Genomic DNA, 22,615 nt, shown 5'->3' on the forward strand with positions numbered 1-22,615 from the left:
CTAAAGATTTCTAGATCTCTTCAATCAGAAAAACACGGCCATGCAGGAAACCATGAACCAGCTTCAGTTCTTAGTGGTGTAGGTGTATTTTCTCCCAATGTCAGCATTTCAGATCCTGGCTTGAGATGTGACTTACATCTTTCACAGTGAAGATTCTGTAGAGCTGCTCAATAGCTGTGTCAAACAGTTCCGTCATGTGCAGTGCCACAGTAGGAATCCTTACGCCCAGCTCCACTGGAGAGGAGGCCTGAATCTCAAAAGAAAAGATTCCAAAGCATAATTATTAGCATGACAAGAGATTCAAAAAATTCAGTCTTCCAGTCTTAGTAAAACACCAAAATGTCCCCAACACTATCCCTTCCACTAAAAGCCTTTTTAGCACCACCAATCCTACCTAGTCTTTATTTTGGAAACAGTTCAGTGCTCCTTAGCTCTGTTCCACTCCCAGGCTATGGCTTCACAGCCCAAATCCTACTTGGATATGTAAATATGACCCAGGGAGCATAAAGATAAGCAGGTGAAAGATACCAACCAGCACTTAAGGCCAAAGGGTGTCAATTCCCCATCACCAGATTCCAAGAACAGGATCTAAAACCTCCCAATCCTCCAAATGTCTGGAGAGAAGTTTCTTCCATCGTGGTATGTGACCTCAAAGTCACCTGCTGTTATTGTTGCCTACCGAAACAACACTGCCTTTATAACAGTCTTGAACTAAATTCAATATTTATCCCACAAAAAGGATCCCTTCCATCAAGGATGAAAGTCTCATTTCATCATTTCCCCCAAAATGGCAAGGGATGCAAGGGTGGATTAACTGGCCCATCTCAATATCCTTCATAGTTCTCCATCATCACAAGGCTGTTTAGAGCTTTGAAGCCCTCTCATTAAGCACTTCCTTTCTCCCCCTCCCTACATGTCTGCCACCAGAGATCATACCTGCAAGGTAGTCTCACTCAGTTTCCTTTTAACAGTCAATTCCTGGGTTGCCATAGCTTTGGTTGGTAAAATCATTCCCATTGTAAATTCTACAAAGAAAACGTATGAGAAATGGTTTTAATAAAGAACTTTTTACTTTTCAGCACAAATACTAAGGCAGAAAACTGAAAATAAGATATAAGAATATAAAGGAACTGATATTTGTAAAAAGAATTCCTATAGTGTTTTGAGAATTTCAAGACCATTCTGTATTTTTTACATATAAAACTAATCATTAACCTGAGTTCCATGGCAACAAATGCCTTTTATCCTTTTCTTTTTATCAAATGCCTCACTTTTATCTAGTTCTTGATAAAATAGCATAATTTCCAAAGGTTGTTTTCCAAAAAGCTCCATTTTATACACCTAACTACTAATAGCTTTATGGCCTTCACTTACTGTCAAAGCCAGACACTTGGCTTATTGCTTCACCATCACTTCACAAAGCTTGGCCTCACAGTATTCAAGCCTGTGGGCCAGCAGCGTGTGTGATCTCGTAGGAAAAGTGTAAACCCCAAACCCATCTATGTCAATGCCTAGATACTCAGCAGAGTCCAAGGATGAGGTGCAGACATACATGCCCTGCTGGCTATTTTACCTGGCAGGTAACTTCTCTAATTTAGGGAAGAAGACAATAACCTCAATTCCACACAGTGAAAGGATTAAATAAGTCTCAACTACACCTGTAATACCTGCAGTCACTTTCATTCACTCATTCAACAAAACTTAAGCACCTACTACATGCCAGGCATTGTGCTAGATGCTGGAGATATAGCAGTGAACAAGACAGGCTCCTTCCATGCTTCATGGAGCTTACAGTCTAGCAGAGAAGGCAGACATTAAACAAATAATTATAAAAACAACTGATAAAATAATTATCATTCCAGAAAACCCAACAATTCTGTAGGCAAAATGGTTCACGCTGTGTAAAATACTGATAATCACTAATTATGGTCTAACTCATAACTAGCTCTCAACCTCCAGACTACAATTTATCCTGCAGCATACAGAATTGTTTTTAGAGCTTTGGAAATCAGCCTAACCTGGGAATCCAGACCACAGTGCAGAGCATTATTTGGGTAAATGGAAAAGGGACCCTCTAGTTCACAAGGGATGCCTTCTTTACCCGTCTTAAGTGCCTTCAGGTAATCTCCAAGGGCTTCCCTGACCTTGGCGGTGCCTGCAGTTTTCATAAGATCCTTCAGTATATTCCCATCTCCTTTCTTTTTACTCACGTTCACCTACAAATCAGAAAAATACAAACCTAAGAAAAATCTGGTTTGACATAATCTTATAATACTGGGACATAAGGATGAGGGAACTGTGATGGTGAGGAAAGGGAAAGAAGTGGATGTAAGAGACGTGACAGGTTTTCTTCATATAGTTTGAGAAGATGTAAGGGATTTTTAATCAAGGGTCCATTGACCTGGTTGGTGGCCAAATCTTGAACGGACTTCGTAGAATGTAAACCCCCCAATTTGCGTACGTTTTATGTATATATATATATTATATCGATGATGTAGTCCATGGCTTTCACAGGGTCTAGAAATGCGCTGTCTAGTATGGTAGCTGCTTAGCCACATGTGGCTACTGAGCACTTGCAATGCGGCTGGTATGATGTGAGATGTGCTGTAAGTGTAAAATAATATACACCAGACTTTGAAGACTTAGTACCAAAAAAGAATGTAAAATAACCTCATTAATAACTTTGATACTAATTACATGTTAAAATGATATTTTTACATTTTGGGTAAAATAAAAAATATTAAAACTAATTTCATCTGTTTCTTTTAAATTTTTTAACATGGCTGCTAGAAAATTTTAAGTTCCTTATGTGGCTTGCATTATATTTCTGTTGAACAGCGCTCATCTAGAACCCCAAAGCCAGTGTAATTAGGAAAACCAAGTTCCCAATACCCTGGTCTTGGGCTACATTTTTTTGTCAGGGAGGAGAGTTGGGAAAGGGAGAGGAGGAGGGAGAGGAAAGAAAAGAGGGAAGGATGGAAGGAATGGACAGGAGGAGAGAGGGGGAGACAGGGAGAGGGAAGCGTCAAAGTGCTGCTCTGGGGATGCCTCTGTAGTAGTCTCAGAAGGAAGAGGTGTTGGTTTGAAATATCTAGCGTCCCTGTGATTCGGTTGAGTTGGGCCTGCTCCCAGGCCCCAGTTCTAATCTGAAGAGTTTGTTCTGTAATACTATTGTACCACAGGCTGAATCTAAAAGACCAGTTTAATATGCTGCTGAAACACTTCTCAGCTGATGGATCTGAATACAGCAAAGTGAAATCACAGCCCGAGGGCAACAACCACACAGCTGAAGGTATGTCCGAGACAGCCCCACTTTTACAGCCTTTTATAACCTTTAAGAAAGGCAACTCATAGTGGCTCAGCGTAACTTAGTTTTTATATCTCGAAGGCCTTCACACTGAATACGTTCACAAATCAAAAAAGACCCTGTATCAAACTATCTTCATTTGGCAAATACAGCTGCTGTACAAATGGTCTCGCCCCAAAACCAAGCTTTTGGCTGAAAGAGGGCACTAACTGTAAACCAAGCATGGGAGTTACACAGGCTCTATCTCCCAAGACAACCGGAAGAGCCAGTCAAAAGCAACACACACTAATTTACTAAAACACGTGGTATAACCAAGGGAGATCACAGCGAAAAGCTGAGAATTTTCACTATTGAAGGGAAAGAGCAACGATGCAGAGGAGAAGCAGCAAAATCACATTCACCAAGCTGTGCAAAATACCTGAGCACTTTCCAGTATGTACACTGTCATGTGTATCTGAAAGGTGAATTAACCCAGTGTCACAGATGAGGAGGCCACGGACGGTGCAGTCACCTGCCTGGGCCCGACTCCTGGTCCACAGGGGTCTAGGGCCTCCCCAGTGTGCTCTTCCTCCTGCACCACTCTCCCACCCCACGCTGCGCCCAGGTACAGCTATCCTCCTCGGCAAACGAGCCCTCACTGCTCACCAAAACTACCGCACAAGCACCACACAGTCCGATTAACAGTTTTTCAAATGCCCAACATGTCTAACAGAAACTTGATTTAAAAAAAAAAAAAACTCCATCAGATACCTCACCTCAGCGTCATCTACTTCATTTTCTTCAGACAGGTTGGGTATTTCAATCAACCCCTTGTGCTTCACACCAGATTCTTTAATTATACCTAAAATGAGCAAAATACGTTCCTCAATTACAAAGTAACAGCCAGTTTACGTACACCTGCCCTGCCTAACTGAACGGCCCACCCTCCTCACAGGGCACCGCCACCGTGGGGACGAGGCAGGCCAAGCCTTCCCCACCACACACGCGCCCAAACCAACCCTGCTCCCCTGGCCTACATCACAGGTAAGCACCCTACGAAGGCAGGGGTAAGAACCTGGCAAGTAAAGTGCACACACGACCAGGGGCCACAGGGAAGCACGGGGCTGGAGTAAAACGGCTCTGTTAACCAATGTTTCTTCTTTCATCCCCCAATATTCTTTACCAAGTCAAAGCAGGATAAAGGGCTGTCTTGAAGAGGAGTCACAACAGGAGGGACAGGAAGGCAAAAAGGGACAATGAGTTCTGATCACAGAAAGAGTGAGGGGAGGCAGGTGTGGCCTGGGGAAGTTTGTGTGGACTCTATGCAGCTGGTTTCTTTCAAGACCAGAGTGTTGACTTCAATGACGACATCAAGATGGTGACAGGTTATTCCCAACTTCAGTCCCCCTCACAAAAAAGACCAACTAGCTGCTATCCATGGACAAGACACCACTGTGAAAATCCCAAAACCCAGAGGTGAGGCTGAACACTCTCCTGGACCAGAGGCAGAAAAGGACTGCATTAGAAGGGTATGAGGAGTGGTTTAACACTCTGACCAAACTGCCCCTCCGCCAGGCCAACACAGAACCACACTGAGAGGGCCCCACTGCAGTTTTTCCAGTAGGAAAAGAGGGCAGAAGGTGGACATGCAGGTCCCCGGCACTGTTGGATGTTTCCTGGGAGGGCCACTGGGGTCTCGACTCATGGAGACCACTGGGAATCAGATAGGGATGGAGAAGGCGGGCAGGGCTTTCAGCAAACAGTGCTCAGATCTGGATGGGCCATGCTCCTGTTTGCAGCGGTGCATGAGCAGAACTCAGCTGGCAAATTCTGCCTGATCTGGGTCCCCAGGCAACAGGCCAAAGCCAGCTGTGGAGCCCATTCTGCCGCCCTACAAATTCATAGCTCCACTCAACTGCTGAGTGTAGCTTCCCATCCAGGAAGCCCAACCAGAGAACGTGGGCAGCCTTGGAGCCCATCCAAACAGCCCCACTTGGGCAGGGAGCCAAGCCAGCAGCCCTGCCCAACTGTTGAGCATAGCCTCTGGCCCTGTGTAACCAAGGGGCCTGAACAGTGACCCGAAGCAGCCTCGGAACCCAGCCTACAGCCCTGCCCAACTGCTTAACACAGCTTGTGGCCTTGTCCAGACGAAGAGCCCAGCAGAGCCCCCACCCCGCAGAGAACAGTCTCTAGCCTCCCCACCTGCGGGATACAGCTGGAAGCCCCTCCTGACCAGACAGCGCAGCCTGCAACCTTGTTCAACAGCTGAGCACACTCAGCACCCTACGGATGCTGAAGCCAGGCCTGCAGACCTGCCCGACTTCAAGGCACAATCTGTGTCCCCCACCTGGTCACAGAACACAGCCTGAGGCAAGGTCCTACCATGAAACCCTGCCTGCAGCCCTGCCTGAACACAGAGTCCAGCCAGCAGCACCACCTGGTCGGGGAGCATAGCCTGAGACCCCCCTCAACCTGCAGCAATGGCAGAGCCCAGTCCATAGCCCTGCCCAATCAGAGTCCAACCAGTGGCGCCACCCTGCCAGGGAACACAGCCAGTGTTCCACAGACTGGAACCAAGGGTAACTGCAGAGCCCAGCTAATGGCCCCATGTAACCATGGAGCACAGCCAGCAACCCTGCCTAGTCAGGGAGCCCACTCAGCAGCCCTGCTTAAACATGGAGCCCAGTCGACTCACCCAACCACAAAGCCCAGCTACTGGGAATCCCCTATCCTGACCTCAGAGCACACTCAACTGGAGAGCCTGACAGCAAGCCCTGCCTGCCCATGGACACTACTAGTTGACACATCCAATAACCCAAGTTGAATGGTGAAGGTTTTTCCCTGCCAAAGCAAACCTGTAAAACATGGAAGAAGAGACCACTTACTTATACACACACATACCAGTGCAAGGAATCAAGGCTCAAGAAAAATCAGGTAAGCATGACACCACCAAAAGAATCAAATAAAGCTCTAACAACTGACGCAAAGAAATGGAGATGTATGAACTGTATGACCAGGAATTCAGAATAAACCTCTCAAAGGATGTAGTGAACTATAAGAACACACAGACAACTAAATGAAATTAGGAAAATAATGCATGAACAAAATAAGTTCAAAAAAGAAACAGAAATCATTAAAAAAAAACAAAGCCAGCAAAATTCCTGGAGCTAAAGAATACAATGACTATACTGAAGAATTCAATAGAGAGCTTCAACAGCTAACCTGACCTAGTAGAAGTAAACAGTTAGTAAACTAGAAGATGGGTTATTTGAAATTGTCCAGTCAGAGAAACAAAAAAGAAAAAGTAATGAAAAAGAGTGAAGAAACAATATGGATCTCATGTGATACCATCAAATGAAATAACACATGCATTATGGAATTCCCAGAAGGAGAAGAGAAAGGGACAGAAAGTCTATTTAAAACAATAATGGTTTAAAACTTCCCAAACCTGAGAAGAGAAATGGACATCCAGATTCATAAGGCCCAAAGGACCTCCAAATAGGTTGAACTCAAAAAAGGCTGCACCAAGACACATTACAGTTAAATTGTCAAAAATCAAAAACAAAAAGAATTTTGAAAGCAGCAAGAGAAAAGCAACTCTTCACATACAAGGGAGCTTCATAAGGCTACAGGTGGATTTCTCAACAGAAACTTGACAGGCCAGCAGTGGGATGATATACTCAAAATACTGAAAGCAACAATATGTCATCCAAGAATACTATACCCAGCAAAGCTGTCCTTCAGAAGTAAAAGAGAGATAGAGACTTGCCCAAACAAACAAAACCTGAGGGGGCTCAATGTCATTAAACCTGCCTTATAAGAAATGCTAAAGGACATTCTTCAAGCTGAAATAAAAGGATGCTAGTTAGCATCATAAAAACATATGAATGTGTAAAACTCACTGGTAATGGTAAATATACAAAGTCAGATGATCTAATATTGCAATGGTGGTGTGTAATTCTCTTACAACTCTACATTAAAAGTTAAAAAACAAATGAATTTAAAATAACCATAACTATGAGAATTTGTTATTGGATACACAATGTAAAAATATGTAAACTGTAACATAATAACCTAAAATGTGAGGGGGGAAGAAGTATAAATTTCTGTATGCTATCAAATTTAAGTTATCAGTTTAAATAGGGTGTTATAAATATATTTTATATACACCTCAGGTTAACCACAAAGGAAAAACCACAAAAGATTATGATAAAGGAGTCAAAGCATACCAGCACAAAAAAGCAGCAAATGACTAAAGAGCTGGCAAGAGAGGAAGCAAAGAAGATAGGATCTATAAAACAGTTAGGAAAGAATTAATAAATGGCAATAGTAACTCCTTACCTATCAATAGTTACTTTAAATATAAATGGATTAAATTCTCCAATCAAAAGGCACAGAATGCCTGACTAGATGGAAAAAAAAAACAAGATCCAACAACATGCTGCCTACAAGAGACTCATTTTAGCTTTAAGGATACACATAAACTGAGAGTAGAGGGATGGAAAAGATACTTCAAGGAAATATTAACCAAAAGAAAGTAGGAGTAGCTATACTTATATTAGACAAATAACACTTTAACCTAAAAATGGTCAAAACAAACAAAGAAAGTCATTATATAATGCTAAAGGTGTCAATTCATCAAGATATAATAATTGTAAATATTTATGCACCTAATACTGCAGCACCTAAATATATAAAGCAATTACTTAGAAAACTTATAAGGAGAAATAAACAGCAATACAATAATAGCTGGGGACTTTAATGCCCTACTCTCAACAATGGGTATATTATCCAGAGAGAAAACCAATAGGGAAATATCAGATCTGAACAACACTATACATGAAATAGACCTAACAAACATATACTGAACATTCCATCAAAGAGCAACAGAATGCATTTTTCTCAAGCACCCACAGAACATTTTCTAGGATAAATCATAAGTTAGGCCACAAAACAGGTCTCAACAAATTCAAAAAGATGGAAATTATAGTAAGCATCTTTTCCAACCACAAATGGTATTAAACTAGAAATCAGTAACAGAAAGAAAGCTGGAAAGTTCACAAATACATGGAAATTAAAATACTCCTGGGCTTCCCTGGTGGCACAGTGGTTGAGAGTCCGCCTGCCAATGCAGGGGACGCGGGTTCGTGCCCCGGTCCGGGAAGATCCCACATGCCGCGGAGCGGCTGGGCCCGTGAGCCATGGCCACTGAGCCTGCGCGTCCGGAGCCTGTTGCTCCGCAACGGGAGAGGCCACAACAGTGAGAGGACCGCATACCGCAAAAAAAAAAAGGGCTTCCCTGGTGGCGCAGTGGTTGAGAGTCCACCTGCTGATGCAGGGGACACAGGTTCGTGCCCCGGTCCGGGAAGATCCCACATGCCGCGGAGCGGCTGGGCCTGTGAGCCATGGCCACTGAGCCTGCGCGTCCGGAGCCTATGCTCCGCAGTGGGAGAGGCCACAACAGTGAGAGGCCTGCGTATCGTAAAAAGAAAAAATAAAAATACTCCTGAACCAATGGCTCAAAGAAATCAAAGGGAAAATTTAAAAATATCTTGGCACAAATAAAAACGTAAACACAAACACTTATGAGATGCAGCATAACCAGTTCTAAGAGGGAAGTTTGTAGCTATAAACTCATACAACGACAAAAAACAAGAAATATATAAAGAGCCTGACATTACACATCAAGGAACTAGAAAAAAAACAAACTAAGCCCAAAGTTAGCCGAAGAAAAGAGATAACCAGCAATCTACAGATTCAATGCAATACCTGTTAAAATTCCAATGGCGGACTTCTGGGAAGATGGCGGAAGAATAAGACTCGGAGATCACATTCCTCCCCACAGATACACCAGAAATACATCTACACGTGGAACAACTCCTACAGAACACCTACTGAACTCTGGCAGAAGACCTCAGACCTCCCAAAAGGCAAGAAACCCCCCACGTACCTGGTTAGGGCAAAGAAAAAAAATAAACACAGACAAAAGGATAGGGACGGGACCTGCACCAGCGGGAGGGAGCTGTGAAGGAGGAAAAGTGTCCACACACTAGGAAGCCCCTTCGCGGGCGGAGACTGCGGGTGGCGGAGTGGGGGAGCTTCAAAGCCATGGAGGAGAGCACAGCAACAGGGGTGCAGAGGGCAAAGCAGAGAGATTCCAGCACAGAGGATCAGGGCCGACCGGCACTCCCCAGCCGAGAGGCTTGTCTGCTCACCCGCCGGGGCAGGCGGCGCTGGGAGCTGAGGCTCCTGCCTCGGTCGGAGCGCCGGGAGAGGACTGGGGTTGGCGGCGTGAACACAGCCTGCAGGGCGTTAGTGCACCGCGGCTAGCCGGGAGGGAGTCCGGGGGAAAAGTCTGGACCTGCCGAAGAGGCAAGAGACTTTTTCTTCCCTCTTTATTTCCTGGTGCGCGAGGAGAGGGGATTAAGAACGCTGCTTAAAGGAGCTCCAGAGACGGCGCGAGCCGCGGCTAAAAGTGCGGACCCCACAGACAGACATGAGACGCTAAGGCCGCTGCTGCCGCCACCAAGAAGCCTGTGTGCGAACACAGGTCACTATCCACACCCCCCTTCCGGGGAGCCTGTGCAGCCTGCCACTGCCAGGGTCCCGGGATCCAGGGACAACTCCCCCGGGAGAACGGCGCGCCTCAGGCTGGCAACGTCACGCTGGCCTCTGCCGCCGCAGGCCCGCCCCGCACTCCGTGACCCTCCCTCCCCCCGGCCTGAGTGAGCCAGAGCCTCCGAATCAGCGGCTCCTTTAACCCCGTCCTGTCTGAGCAAAGAACAGACGCCCTCCGGCGACCTACACGCACAGGCGGGGCCAAATCCAAAGCTGAGCCCCTGGGAGCTGTGAGAACAAAGAAGAGAAAGGGAAATCTCTCCCAGCAGCCTCAGAAGCAGCGGATTAAAGCTCCACAATCAACTTGATGTACCCTGCATCTGTGGAATACCTGAATAGACAAAGAATCATCCCAAATTAAGGAGCGGTGTGGATGAAAGGCTCTTGGTGCTGCAGCCAGGAGTCAGTGCTGTGCCTCTGAGGTGGGAGAGCCAACTTCAGGACACTGGTCCACAAGAGACCTCCCAGCTGCACATAATATCAAACGGCGAAAATCTCCCAGAGATCTCCATCTCAATGCCAGCACCCAGCTTCACTCAACGACCAGCAAGCTACAGTGCTGGACATCCTATGCCAAACAACTAGCAAGACAGGAACACAACCCCACCCATTAGCAGAGAGGCTGCCCAAAATCATAATAAGTCTACAGACACCCCAAAACACATCACCAGACGTGGACCTGCCCACCAGAAAGACAAGATCCAGCCTCATCCACCAGAACACAGGCACTAGTACCCTCCACCAGGAGGCCTACACAACCCACTGAACCAACCTTAGCCACTGGGGACAGACACTAAAAACAACAGGAACTACAAACCTTCAGCCTGCAAAAAGGAGACCCCAAACACAGTAAGATAAGCAAAATGAAAAGACAGAAAAACACATGGCAGATGAAGGAGCAAGATAAAAACCCACCAGACCTAACAAATGAAGAGGAAATAGGCAGTCTACCTGAAAAAGAATTCAGAGTAATGATAGTAAAGATGATCCAAAATCTTGGAAATAGAATAGACAAAATGCAAGAAACATTTAACAAGGACGTAGAAGAACTAAAGATGAAACAAACAATGATGAACAACACAATAAATGAAATGAAAAATACTCTAGATGGGATCAATAGCAGAATAACTGAGGTAGAAGAATGGATAAGTGACCTGGAAGATAAAATAGTGGATATAACTAATACAGAGCAGAATAAAGAAAAAAGAATGAAAAGAACTGAGGACAGTCTCAGAGACCTCTGGGACAACATTAAATGCACCAACATTCGAATTATAGGGGTTCCAGAAGAAGAAGAGAAAAAGAAAGGGACTGAGAAAATATTTGAAGAGATTATAGTTGAAAACTTCCCTAATATGGGAAAGGAAATAATCAAGTCCAGGAAGCACAGAGAGTCCCATACAGGATAAATCCAAGGAGAAATACGCCAAGACACATATTAATCAAACTGTCAAAAATTAAATACAAAGAAAGCATATTAAAAGCAGCAAGGGAAAAACAACAAATAACACACAAGGGAATCCCCAGAAGGTTAACAGCTGATCTTTCAGCAGAAACTCTGCAAGCCAGAAGGGAGTGGCAGGACATATTGAAAGTGTTGAAGGAGAAAAACCTGCAACCAAGGTTACTCTACCCAGCAAGGATCCCATTCAGATTTGATGGAGAAATTAAAACCTTTACAGACAAGCAAAAGCTGAGAGAGTTCAGCACCACCAAACCAGCTTTACAACAACTGCTAAAGGAACTTCTCTAGGCAAGAAACACAAAAGAAGGAAAAGACCTACAATAACGAACCCAAAACAATTAAGAAAATGGGAATAGGAACATACATATCGATAATTACCTTAAATGTAAATGGACTAAATGCTCCCACCAAAAGACACAGATTGGCTGAATGGATACAAAAACAAGACGCATATATTTGCTGTCTACAAGAGACCCACTTCAGACCTAGGGACACATACAGACTGAAAGTAAGGGGATGGAAAAAGGTATTTCATGCAAATGGAAACCAAAAGAAAGCTGGAGTAGCAATTCTCATATCAGACAAAATAGACTTTAAAATAAAGCCTATTAGAAGAGACAAAGAAGGACACTACATAATGATCAAGGGATCAATCCAAGAAGAAGATATAACAATTGTAAATATTTATGCACCCAACATAGGAGCACCTCAATTCATAAGGCAAATACTAACAGCCATAAAAGGGGAAATCGACAGTAACACATTCATAGTAGGGGGCTTTAACATCCCACTTTCACCAATGGACAGATCATCCAAAATGAAAATAAATAAGGAAACACAATCTTTAAATGATACATTAAACAAGATGGACTTAATTGATATTTATAGGACATTCCATCCAAAAACAACAGAATACACATTTTTCTCAAGTGCTCATGGAACATTCTCCAAGATAGATCATATCTTGGGTCACAAATCAAGCCTTGGTAAATTTAAGAAAATTGAAATTGTATCAAGTATCTTTTCCGACCACAACGCTATGAGACTAGATATCAATTACAGGAAAAGATCTGTAAAAAATACAAACACATGGAGGCTAAACAATACACTACTTAATAACGAAGTGATCACTGAAGAAATCAAAGAGGAAATCAAAAAATACCTAGAAACAAATGACAATGGACACACGACGACTCAAAATCTATGGGATGCAGCAAAAGCAGTTCTAAGAGGGAAGTTTATAGCAATACAATCCTACCTTAAGAAACAGGAAACATCTCGAATAAACAACCTAACCTTGCACCTAAAGCAATTAGAGAAAGAAGAACAAAAAAACCCCAAAGTTAGCAGAAGGAAAGAAATCATAAAGATCAGATCAGAAATAAATGCAAAAGAAATGAAGGAAACAATAGCAAAGATCAATAAAACTAAAAGCTGGTTCTTTGAAAGGATAAACAAAATTGATAAACCATTAGCCAGACTCATCAAGAAAAAAAGGGAGAAGACTCAAATCAATAGAATTAGAAATGAAAAAGGAGAAGTAACAACTGACACTGCAGAAATACAAAAGATCATGAGAGATTACTACAAGCAACTCTATGCCAATAAGATGGACAACCTGGAAGAAATGGACAAATTCTTAGAAAGGTACAACCTGCCAAGACTGAATCAGGAAGAAGTAGAAAATATGAACAGACCAATCACAAGCACTGAAATTGAAACTGTGATTAAAAATCTTCCAACAAGCAAAAGCCCAGGACCAGATGGCTTCACAGGCAAATTATATCAAACATTTAGAGAAGAGCTATCACCTATCCTTCTCAAACTCTTCCAAAATATAGCAGAGGGAGGAACACTCTCCAACTCATTCTACGAGGCCACCATCACCCTGATACCAAAACCAGACAAGGATGTCACAAAGAAAGAAAACTACAGGCCAATATCACTGATGAACATAGATGCAAAAATCCTCAACAAAATACTAGCAAACAGAATCCAACAGCACATTAAACGGATCATACACCATGATCAAGTGGGGTTTATTCCAGGAATGCAAGGATTCTTCAATATATGCAAATCAATCAACGTGATACACCATATTAACAAACTGAAGAAAAACCATATGATCATCTCAATAGATGCAGAGAAAGCTTTTGACAAAATTCAACACCCATTTATGATAAAAACCCTGCAGAAAGTCGGCATAGAGGGAACTTTCCTCAACATAATAAAGGCCATATATGACAAACCCACAGCCAACATTGTCCTCAATGGTGAAAAACTGAAAGCATTTCCACTAAGATCAGGAAGAAGACAAGGTTGCCCACTCTCACCACTCTTATTCAACATAGTTTTGGAAGTTTTAGCCACAGCAATCAGAGAAGAAAAGGAAATAAAAGGAATCCAAATCAGAAAAGAAGAAGTAAAGCTGTCACTCTTTGCAGATGACATGATACTATACATAGAGAATCCTAAAGATGCTACCAGAAAACTACTAGAGCTAATCAATGAATTTGGTAAAGTAGCAGGAGACAAAATTAATGCACATAAATCTCTGGCATTCCTATACACTAAGGATGAAAAATCTGAAAGTGAAATCAAGAAAACACTCCCATTTACCACTGCAACAAAAAGAATAAAATATCTAGGAATAAACCTACTTAAGGAGACAAAAGACCTGTATGCAGAAAATTATAAGACACTGATGAAAGAAATTAAAGATGATACAAATAGATGGAGAGATATACCATGTTCTTGGATTGGAAGAAGCAACACTGTGAAAATGACTCTACTACCCAAAGCAATCTACAGATTCAATGCAATCCCTATCAAACTACCACTGGCATTTTTCACAGAACTAGAAAAAAAAATTTCACAATTTGTATGGAAACACAAAAGACCCCGAATAGCCAAAGCGATCTTGAGAACGAAAAACGGAGATGGAGGAATCAGGCTTCCTGACTTCAGACTATACTACAAAGCTACAGTAATCAAGACAGTATGGTACTGGCACAAAAACAGAAATATAGATCAATGGAACAGGATAGAAAGCCCAGAGATAAACCCACGCACATATGGTCACCTTATCTTTGATAAAGGACGCAGGAATGTACAGTGGAGAAAGGACAGCCTCTTCAATAAGTGGTGCTGGGAAAACTGGAGAGGTACATGTAAAAGTATGAGATTAGATCACTCCCTAACACCATACACAAAAATAAGCTCAAAATGGATTGAAGACCTAAATGTAAGGCCAGAAACTATCAAACTCTTAGAGGAAAACATAGGCAGGACACTCTATGACATAAATCACAGCAAGGTCCTTTTTGACCCACCTCCTAGAGAAATGGAAATAAAAACAAAAATAAACAAATGGGACCTAATGAAACTTAAAATCTTTTGCACAGCAAAGGAAACCATAAACAAGACCAAAAGACAACCCTCAGAATGGGAGAAAATATTTGCAAATGAAGCAACTGACAAAGTATTAATCTCCAAAATTTACAAGCAGCTCATGCAGCTCAATAACAAAAAAACAAACAACCCAATCCAAAAATGGGCAGAAGACCTAAATAGACATTTCTCCAAAGAAGATATACAGACTGCCAACAAACACATGAAAGAATGCTCAACATCATTAATCATTAGGGAAATGCAAATCAAAACTACAATGAGATCTCATCTCACACCAGTCAGAATGGCCATCATCAAAAAACCTAGAAACAATAAATGCTGGAGAGGGTGTGGAGAAAAGAGAACCCTCTTACACTGTTGGTGGGAATGTAAATTGATACAGCCACTGTGGAGAACAGTATGGAGGTTCCTTAAAAAACTACAAATAGAACTACCATATGACCCAGCAATCCCACTACTGGGCATATACCCTGAGAAAACCATAATACAAAAAGAGTCATGTACCAAAATGTTCATTGCAGCTCTATTTACAATAGCCCAGAGATGGAAACAACCTAAGTGTCCATCATCAGATGAATGGATAAAGAAGATGTGGCACATATATACAATGGAATATTACTCAGCCATAAAAAGAAACGAAATTGAGCTATTTGTAATGAGGTGGATAGACCTAGAGTCTGTCATACAGAGTGAAGTAAGTCAGAAAGAGAGAGACAAATACTGTATGCTAACACATATATATGGAATTTGAGAAAAAAATGTCATGAAAAACCTAGGGATGAAACAGGAATAAAGACACAGACTTACTAGAGAATGGACTTGAGGCTATGGGGAGGGAGAAGGGTAAACTGTGACAAAGCGAGATAGAGGCATGGACATATATACACTACCAAACGTAAGGTAGATAGCTAGTGGGAAGCAGCCACATAGCACGGGGAGATCAGCTCGGTGCTTTGTGACCGCCTGGAGGGGTTGGATAGGGAGGGTGGGAGGGAGGGAGACACAAGCGGGAAGAGATATGGGAACATATGTATATATATAAAACTGATTCATTTTGTTGTGAAGCTGAAACTAACATACCATTGTAAAGCAATTATACTCCAATAAAGATGTTAAAATGAAAAAAAAAAATTCCAATGGCATTTTTCACAGAAATAGAACAATCCTAAAATTTGTATGCAACCACAAAAGACCCCAAACAGCCTAAACAATCTTGAAAAAGAACAAAGCTGAAGGCATCATACTTCCTGATTTCAAACTATATTATAAAAATATAGTAATCAAAAGAGTATGGTATTGGCATAAAAAGCAGGTACACAGATCAATGGAAGAGAATAGAGAGCCCAAAAATAAACCCATGCATATGTGGTCAATTAAGCTTTGACAAAGGAGTCAAGAATATACAGTGAGGAAAGGACAGTCTCCTCAATAAATGATGTTGAGAAAACTGGCAGCCACAAGCAAAACAATGACACTGGACCACTATCTTACACCATACACAAAAAATTAACTCAAGGTGAACTAAAGACTTGAACCTAAGACCTGAAACCACAAAAGCCCTAGAAGAATACAAAAGTGATAAGCTCCTTGACAATGGTCTTGGCAATGATTTTTAGATTTAACACCAAAAGCAAATATAAACAAGCGGGACTAGTCAAACTAAAAAGCTTCTGCAAAGAAAACCCAACAAAATGAAAAGGCAACCTACTGAATGAGAAAAAATATTTGTAAATTATGCATATGATAAGGGGTTAATATCCAAAATATATAAGGAACGTATAAAACTCAATAACAAAAAACAATCTGGTTAGAAAATAGGCAGAAAATCTGAAGAGACATTTTTCCAAACAAGACATACAAATGGCCAACAGGTACATGAAATGGTGCTCAACATCACAGAATTATACATCAAAAGCACAATGCGATATCACCTCACACCTATTAGTGTCTTTTATTAACAACTTATTGACCAGAGATGTATTAATATGTCTTTTGTTACCTGAACGTTATTGACCGGAGACGTATCAATACATTTTTAGAGAGTGATACAATTAACATCACCTTGAAAATTTGTTAGAACTTAAAATTGATCGAGGGTTCATTAATCAACTTATGATTGTCGTTATCATTCACATTTTTCTCTGTTAGGTTTTTGTTCCAACCTTGTGTATATTATAAATGCAAGTTTATTACCGTAAAATTTTCAAAAATGACACATCGTGAAATTCTGAGTGAAGAATTTTTTGGTCAATTTTATGCAGATACTTTCTCTGACTGTCCGAGCAACATATATACTAGTGTCTCAGAAGATGATAATTCTTCAGAATATAGTTGATTCAGACGATGTGAATATTAGACTAACAAAAAGACAAAAAACCTTAGTGATTGATTCTGATATGGAAAGTGAAAACGAAACGTGCTGGAGAATGCTCCTTTGCTTCTACAGAAGAGTGGATTGAAGACATTTCATGAAAATTAGAAGACTTTACAGGTGTGTCAGGTGTAACCACTGAATGTAATAACCCGAAACATAACAGAATTAATTTTGTTTTTTGGCAATAACTTTTTCGAGTTGGTCGCTTCTCAAACACACTTGTATCACCAACAGAATGAAAAATCATATAAAGAGTATGGTAAGGCTTTAAAATGGACTGATGTAAACAATAGTGACACGAAGAAGTTTCTTGGATTAATAATTTTGATGGGACAAATAAGAAAGTCACACTGGAAAGAATATTGGACTGATCCCTTACTTGAAACACCTGTCTTTCCAAAGATTCTGACGACAATAAGGTTCAAACAAATAATGACAGCTCTTCACTTTAATAACTCAGAAACTCCACTTCCTACAGACAGAATTTCAAAAGTTAAACCTCTTTTAGATTATTTTCTACCAAAATTTCAATCGATCTATATACAAACAAGAGCTATCACTTGATAAGGCAATGATAAAAGTGGAGAGGACAACTCAAGATTCAAAACCTATAATCCCAGAAAACTTACAAAATATGGAATTTTGGTCAGGATGGTTAGCGAAAGTGAAACTGGATATATATGCTACCTTGAGATTTACACAGGTGAAGGAAAGAAACTACAACAATATTATCAGTCCTACAACCTTATCTTGGTTCACAGCACCATATGTACCAAGACAATTATTACAACAGTGTGTCCACATCTGAAACACTGTTGAAAAATAAAACCAGAGTTTGTGGGACTATAAGAGAGAATTGTGGTCTACCAAACCAATTAAAGGAGAAATCTAAAATCTACAGGAGGAGAAATGACATTCTTATGGAAGGGAGAAGTGATTCTTCTTATATGGAAAGACAAGAGGCTAGTCCGCATGGTGACAACTATTCATGATGCCTCCATAACATCTACAGGAAAGGAAGACAGGAGGACTGGCCATCAGAAAACTAAGCCCACTTGTATATTAGAGTATAGTAAATATATGAGGGACTTCCCCAGTGGTACAGTGGATAAGACTCCGTGCTCCCAATGCAGGGGGCCCGGGTTCGATCCCTGGTCAGGGAACTAGATCCCACATGCATGCTGCAACTAAGAGTTCGCATGCCACAACTAAGGAGCCCTGGAGCCGCAACTAAGGAACCCATCTGCCACAACTGAGCCCACGTGCCGCAACTAAGGAGCTGGCAAGCTGCAACTAAGGAGCCCACCTGCTGCAACTAAAACCTGGTGCAACCAAATAAATATTTAAAAAAAATAGAATCATATCAAAAACAAAACACAACAAAAATGTATGAAAGGAGTTGATCGATCGATCAATATCTGGCAAACTTCAATATCCTCCAGAAAACTCGAAAATGGTATAAGAAAGTGGGTTACTGTTTGAGTAATTACAGTTTATTCAACGCATTTAAAATTTACTGTAGCCTTAATGCACATAATAAAATGACTTAACAAGCAATTTTTGTTAGCAGTAGCTAGAGAATGGGTAACTGACCAGTCTGGTGAATGTAGTGGTAGTCCCACACCTGGTGCTTCTTGTGGCATTTCTAAAAGAGCCCCTCCACAAAGATCCACCTTGTTGACTATCAGGTAAAATAAAAGAACATATTCTATATGAAATAATACCCACAGGACTAATAAAAAATGACACCACAAAGTGTAGAATCTGATCTTCCAGGAGAAAGCACAGTGAAAAGTATATTTGTAATAGATGTTCTTTCCCCTGCACAGAGGTGCCTGCTTTACTGCCTATCACACTCTAACGAAATAATAGAATGCTTTAGTAAGACATGTACTAAGTTTCAAATAAATACATTAAATGAAAAAAAAGTTGTTGATATTTACTCAAACACAGGTGTTTCAATATTCACTTACATAACAAATTGCCAGCCACAGGCGTTAAGTTTCTGCAAAAATCCCCCCCTCAGTAATGTGTTAAAAAGAGAAGAAATAATGAGTGTTGGCAAGGATGTGGAGAAAAAGAAATCCTTGTGCACTGCTGGTAGGAATGTAAACTGGTGCAACCACTATGGAAAACAGTATGAAGGTTCCTCCAAAAATTAAAAATAGAACTACCATATGATCCAGCAATTCCAGTTCTGGGTATATATCCAAAGGAAACAATAACACTAATTTGAAAAGATATATGCATCCACATGTTCACTGCAGCATTATTTACAATAGCTAAGACATGCAAGCAACCTAAGTGTCCGTCAGTGGAAGAACAGATAAAGAAAATGTAGTACATACACACAATGGAATATTATTTAGCTATAAAAAAGAAAAACACTCCTGCCAATTGTAGCAACCTGGATGGAACTTGAGGGCATTATGCTAAATAAAATAAGTCAGAAAGACAAATACTATTTGATCTCACTTATATGTGCAATCTAAAAGAAAAAAATAAAACGAAAAAACCGAAGTTGGACTTCCCTGGTGGCACAGTGGTTAAGAATCCACCTGTAAATGCAGGGGACATGGGTTTGAGCCCTGGTCCTGGAAGATTCCACATGCTGTGGAACAACTAAGCATGTGCACCACAACTACTGAGCCTGCACTCTGGAGCCCGCGAGCCACAAGTACTGAGCCCGCGCACCACTACTACTGAAGCCTGCGCACCTAGAGCCAGTGCTCCACAACAAAGAGAAGCCACTGCAATGAGAAGTCTGCGCACCACAACAAAGAGTAGCCCCCACTTGCCACAACTAGAGAAAGCCCACATGCATTAACGAAAGACCCAATGCAGCCAAAAATTCATTTTAAAAAAAGAAGAAGCAATTAAAAATAAAATCCAAAGTCACAGATACAGAGAACAGATTAGTGGTTGCCAGAGACAGGGTGGTCGAATGGGTAAAACGGGTGAAAGTGGTCAAAAGTACAAATTTCCAGTTATAAAAATAAGTCATGGGGATGTAATACACAGTATGGTAATTATAATAATACTATATTGTATATTTGAAAGAAAGTAAACCTTAAAAATTCTCATCCCAAGAAAAAAGAAAATCTTATAACCGTATGGTGATGAATGTTAACTAGACTTATTGTGGTCACCATTTCTTGATGTGTACAAACATACAATCATTATATCACAAAATGAATATAATGTTGTATGCCTATTACATCTCAATTTAAAAAAAGGGATAAAGATTAGAGCAAAAATAAATGAAACATGGGACTTCCCTGGTGGTGCAGTGGTTAAGAATCTGCCTGCCAATGCAGGGGACACGGGTTCAAGCTCTGGTCTGGGAAGATCCCACATGCTGTGGAGCAACTAAGCCCATTTACCACAACTACAGAGCCTGTGCTGTAGAGCCTGCAATCCACAACTACTGAGCCCGTGTGCCACAACTCCTGAAACCCACGCACCTAGAGCCCATGCCCCACAACAAGAGAAGCCACCGCAATGAGAAGCCTGTGGACCACAACGAAGAGCAGCCCCCGCTCACTGCAACTACAGAAAGCCTGTGCGCAGCAACAAAGACCCAATGCAGCCAAATAAATAAATAAATAAAATAAAATAAATGAAACAGAGAACAGGAAAACAATAGAAAAGATTAATAAAACAAAGAGCTGGTTCTTTGAAAAGATAAACAATTATTGACAAAACTTTAGCTAGACTAACCAAGGGAAAAACAGAGGATCCAAATAAATAAAATTAAAAATGAAAGAGGAGACATTACAACTGATACCACACAAATACAAAGGATAATAAGCAATTTTTATAGCATAATTAGCAATATAGCAAATAATTAGCAATATAGCAAAATATAATTAGCATATAGCAAATTTTATAGCATAACAATTTTATGCTATAAAACTGGACGACCTAAAAGAAATGGATAAATTCCTAGAAACATATCACCTACCAAGCCTGAATCATTAAGGACTAGAAAGTCTGAACAGACCAATTATGATTAAGGAAACTGAATCAGTAATCAAGAAAAAACTCCCAACAAAGAAAAGCCCAGAATCAGATGATTTCACTGGGGAATTCTACCAAACATTTAAAGAATTAACATCAATCCTTTTCAAACTCTTCCCAAAAACTGAAGAGAGGGAACATTCCCAGACTCATTTTAAGAGGCCAGCATTACCAGGATACCAAAGCCAGTTAAGGACACTACAAGAAAAAATTACAGGGCTACTCAGCCATCCAGTGGTTAAGACTCTGCGCTTCCACTGCAGGAGGCCCAGGCTTGATCCCTGGTCGGGGAACTAAGATCCACATGCCACACAGTGCGGCCAAAAAAAAATAAAGAAAAGAAAAAGAAAAAATTACAGACAAATATACCTGATGAATATAGATGCAAAAACTCTCAACAAAATACTGGCAAATTGAATTCAACAGCACATTAAAAGGATCAAATACTAAGATCAAGTGGAATTAATGCCTGGGATGCAAGGATGGTTTAATACCCAAGTCAAATGTGATGCATCACATTAATACAATGAAAAATAAAGATAATATGATCATCTCAATTCATGCAGAAAAAGCATTTGAGAAAATTCAACATCCACTGATAATAAAAACTCCCAACAAAGTGGGTATAATAGAAACATACCTCAACATAATAAAGGCAATATATATGACAAGCCCACAGCTGACATTGTACTCAACGGTGAAATGTTTGAAGCTTTTCCCCTAATAACAGGAATAAGATAAGGGTACCCACTCTCACCACTCCCATTCAACACAGTACTGGAAGTCCTAGCCAGAGCAATCAAGCAAGAAAAAGAAATAAAAGGCATCCAAATTGGAAAGGAAAAGGTAAAATTACCTCTATTTGCATAGCACATGATCATATATACAAAAAAATCCAAGAGACCATTAGAACTAATAAATAAATTCAGTAAAGTTTCAGGATAGAAAATCAACATACAAAAATCAGTTGCTTTTCAATACACTAACAATGAACTATCTGAAAAAGAAATAAAGAAAACATCCCATTTACAATAGCAGCAAAAACAGTATATACTTAGGAATAAATTTGACCTAGGAGGTAAAAGATCTGTAGATGGGAAACTATAAGACACTGATGAAAGATATCCCATGTTCATGTCTTGGAAGAATTAATATTGTTAAAATGTCCATACTACTTGGGAGATTGGGATTGACATATATACACTAATATGTATAAAACAGATAACTAGTAAGAACCCACTGCATAAAATAAATAAATAAATAATTTTTTTAAAATGTCCATACTACACAAAGGCATCTGTACATTCAATGCAATCCCTACCAAGATTCCAGTGGCATTTTTTTTACAGAAGTAGAAAAACCAATCCTAAAATTCACATGGAACCACAAAACACTCTGATAGCCAAAGCAATCCCAAGAAAGAAGAACAAAGCTGGAGGCA

At 40.7% G+C, this 22,615-nt stretch overlaps 1 protein-coding gene across 2 annotated transcripts in view; it reads right to left on the minus strand.

Moving 5' to 3' along the window:
• AHSA2P (activator of HSP90 ATPase homolog 2) overlaps positions 1 to 22,615 on the minus strand; it is a 29,911-nt gene that overhangs the window by 1,977 nt on the left and 5,319 nt on the right. The window contains exons 3-6 of one of the 2 annotated variants that reach the window (XM_019942621.3): positions 4,063 to 4,148; positions 2,102 to 2,216; positions 937 to 1,025; positions 137 to 247 (exon numbers count right to left, since the gene is read on the minus strand). In XM_019942621.3, coding sequence (XP_019798180.1) covers positions 137 to 247; positions 937 to 1,025; positions 2,102 to 2,216; positions 4,063 to 4,148 — 401 coding nt within the window. Of the gene's footprint in view, positions 1 to 136; positions 254 to 936; positions 1,026 to 2,101; positions 2,217 to 4,062; positions 4,149 to 22,615 lie in introns of both variants that reach the window. The other variant, XM_073791351.1, reaches the window with a different exon arrangement.

This window comes from Tursiops truncatus, chromosome 14 (genome assembly GCF_011762595.2).
Source record: "Tursiops truncatus isolate mTurTru1 chromosome 14, mTurTru1.mat.Y, whole genome shotgun sequence".
NCBI classification, from domain to species: Eukaryota; Metazoa; Chordata; class Mammalia; order Artiodactyla; family Delphinidae; genus Tursiops; species Tursiops truncatus.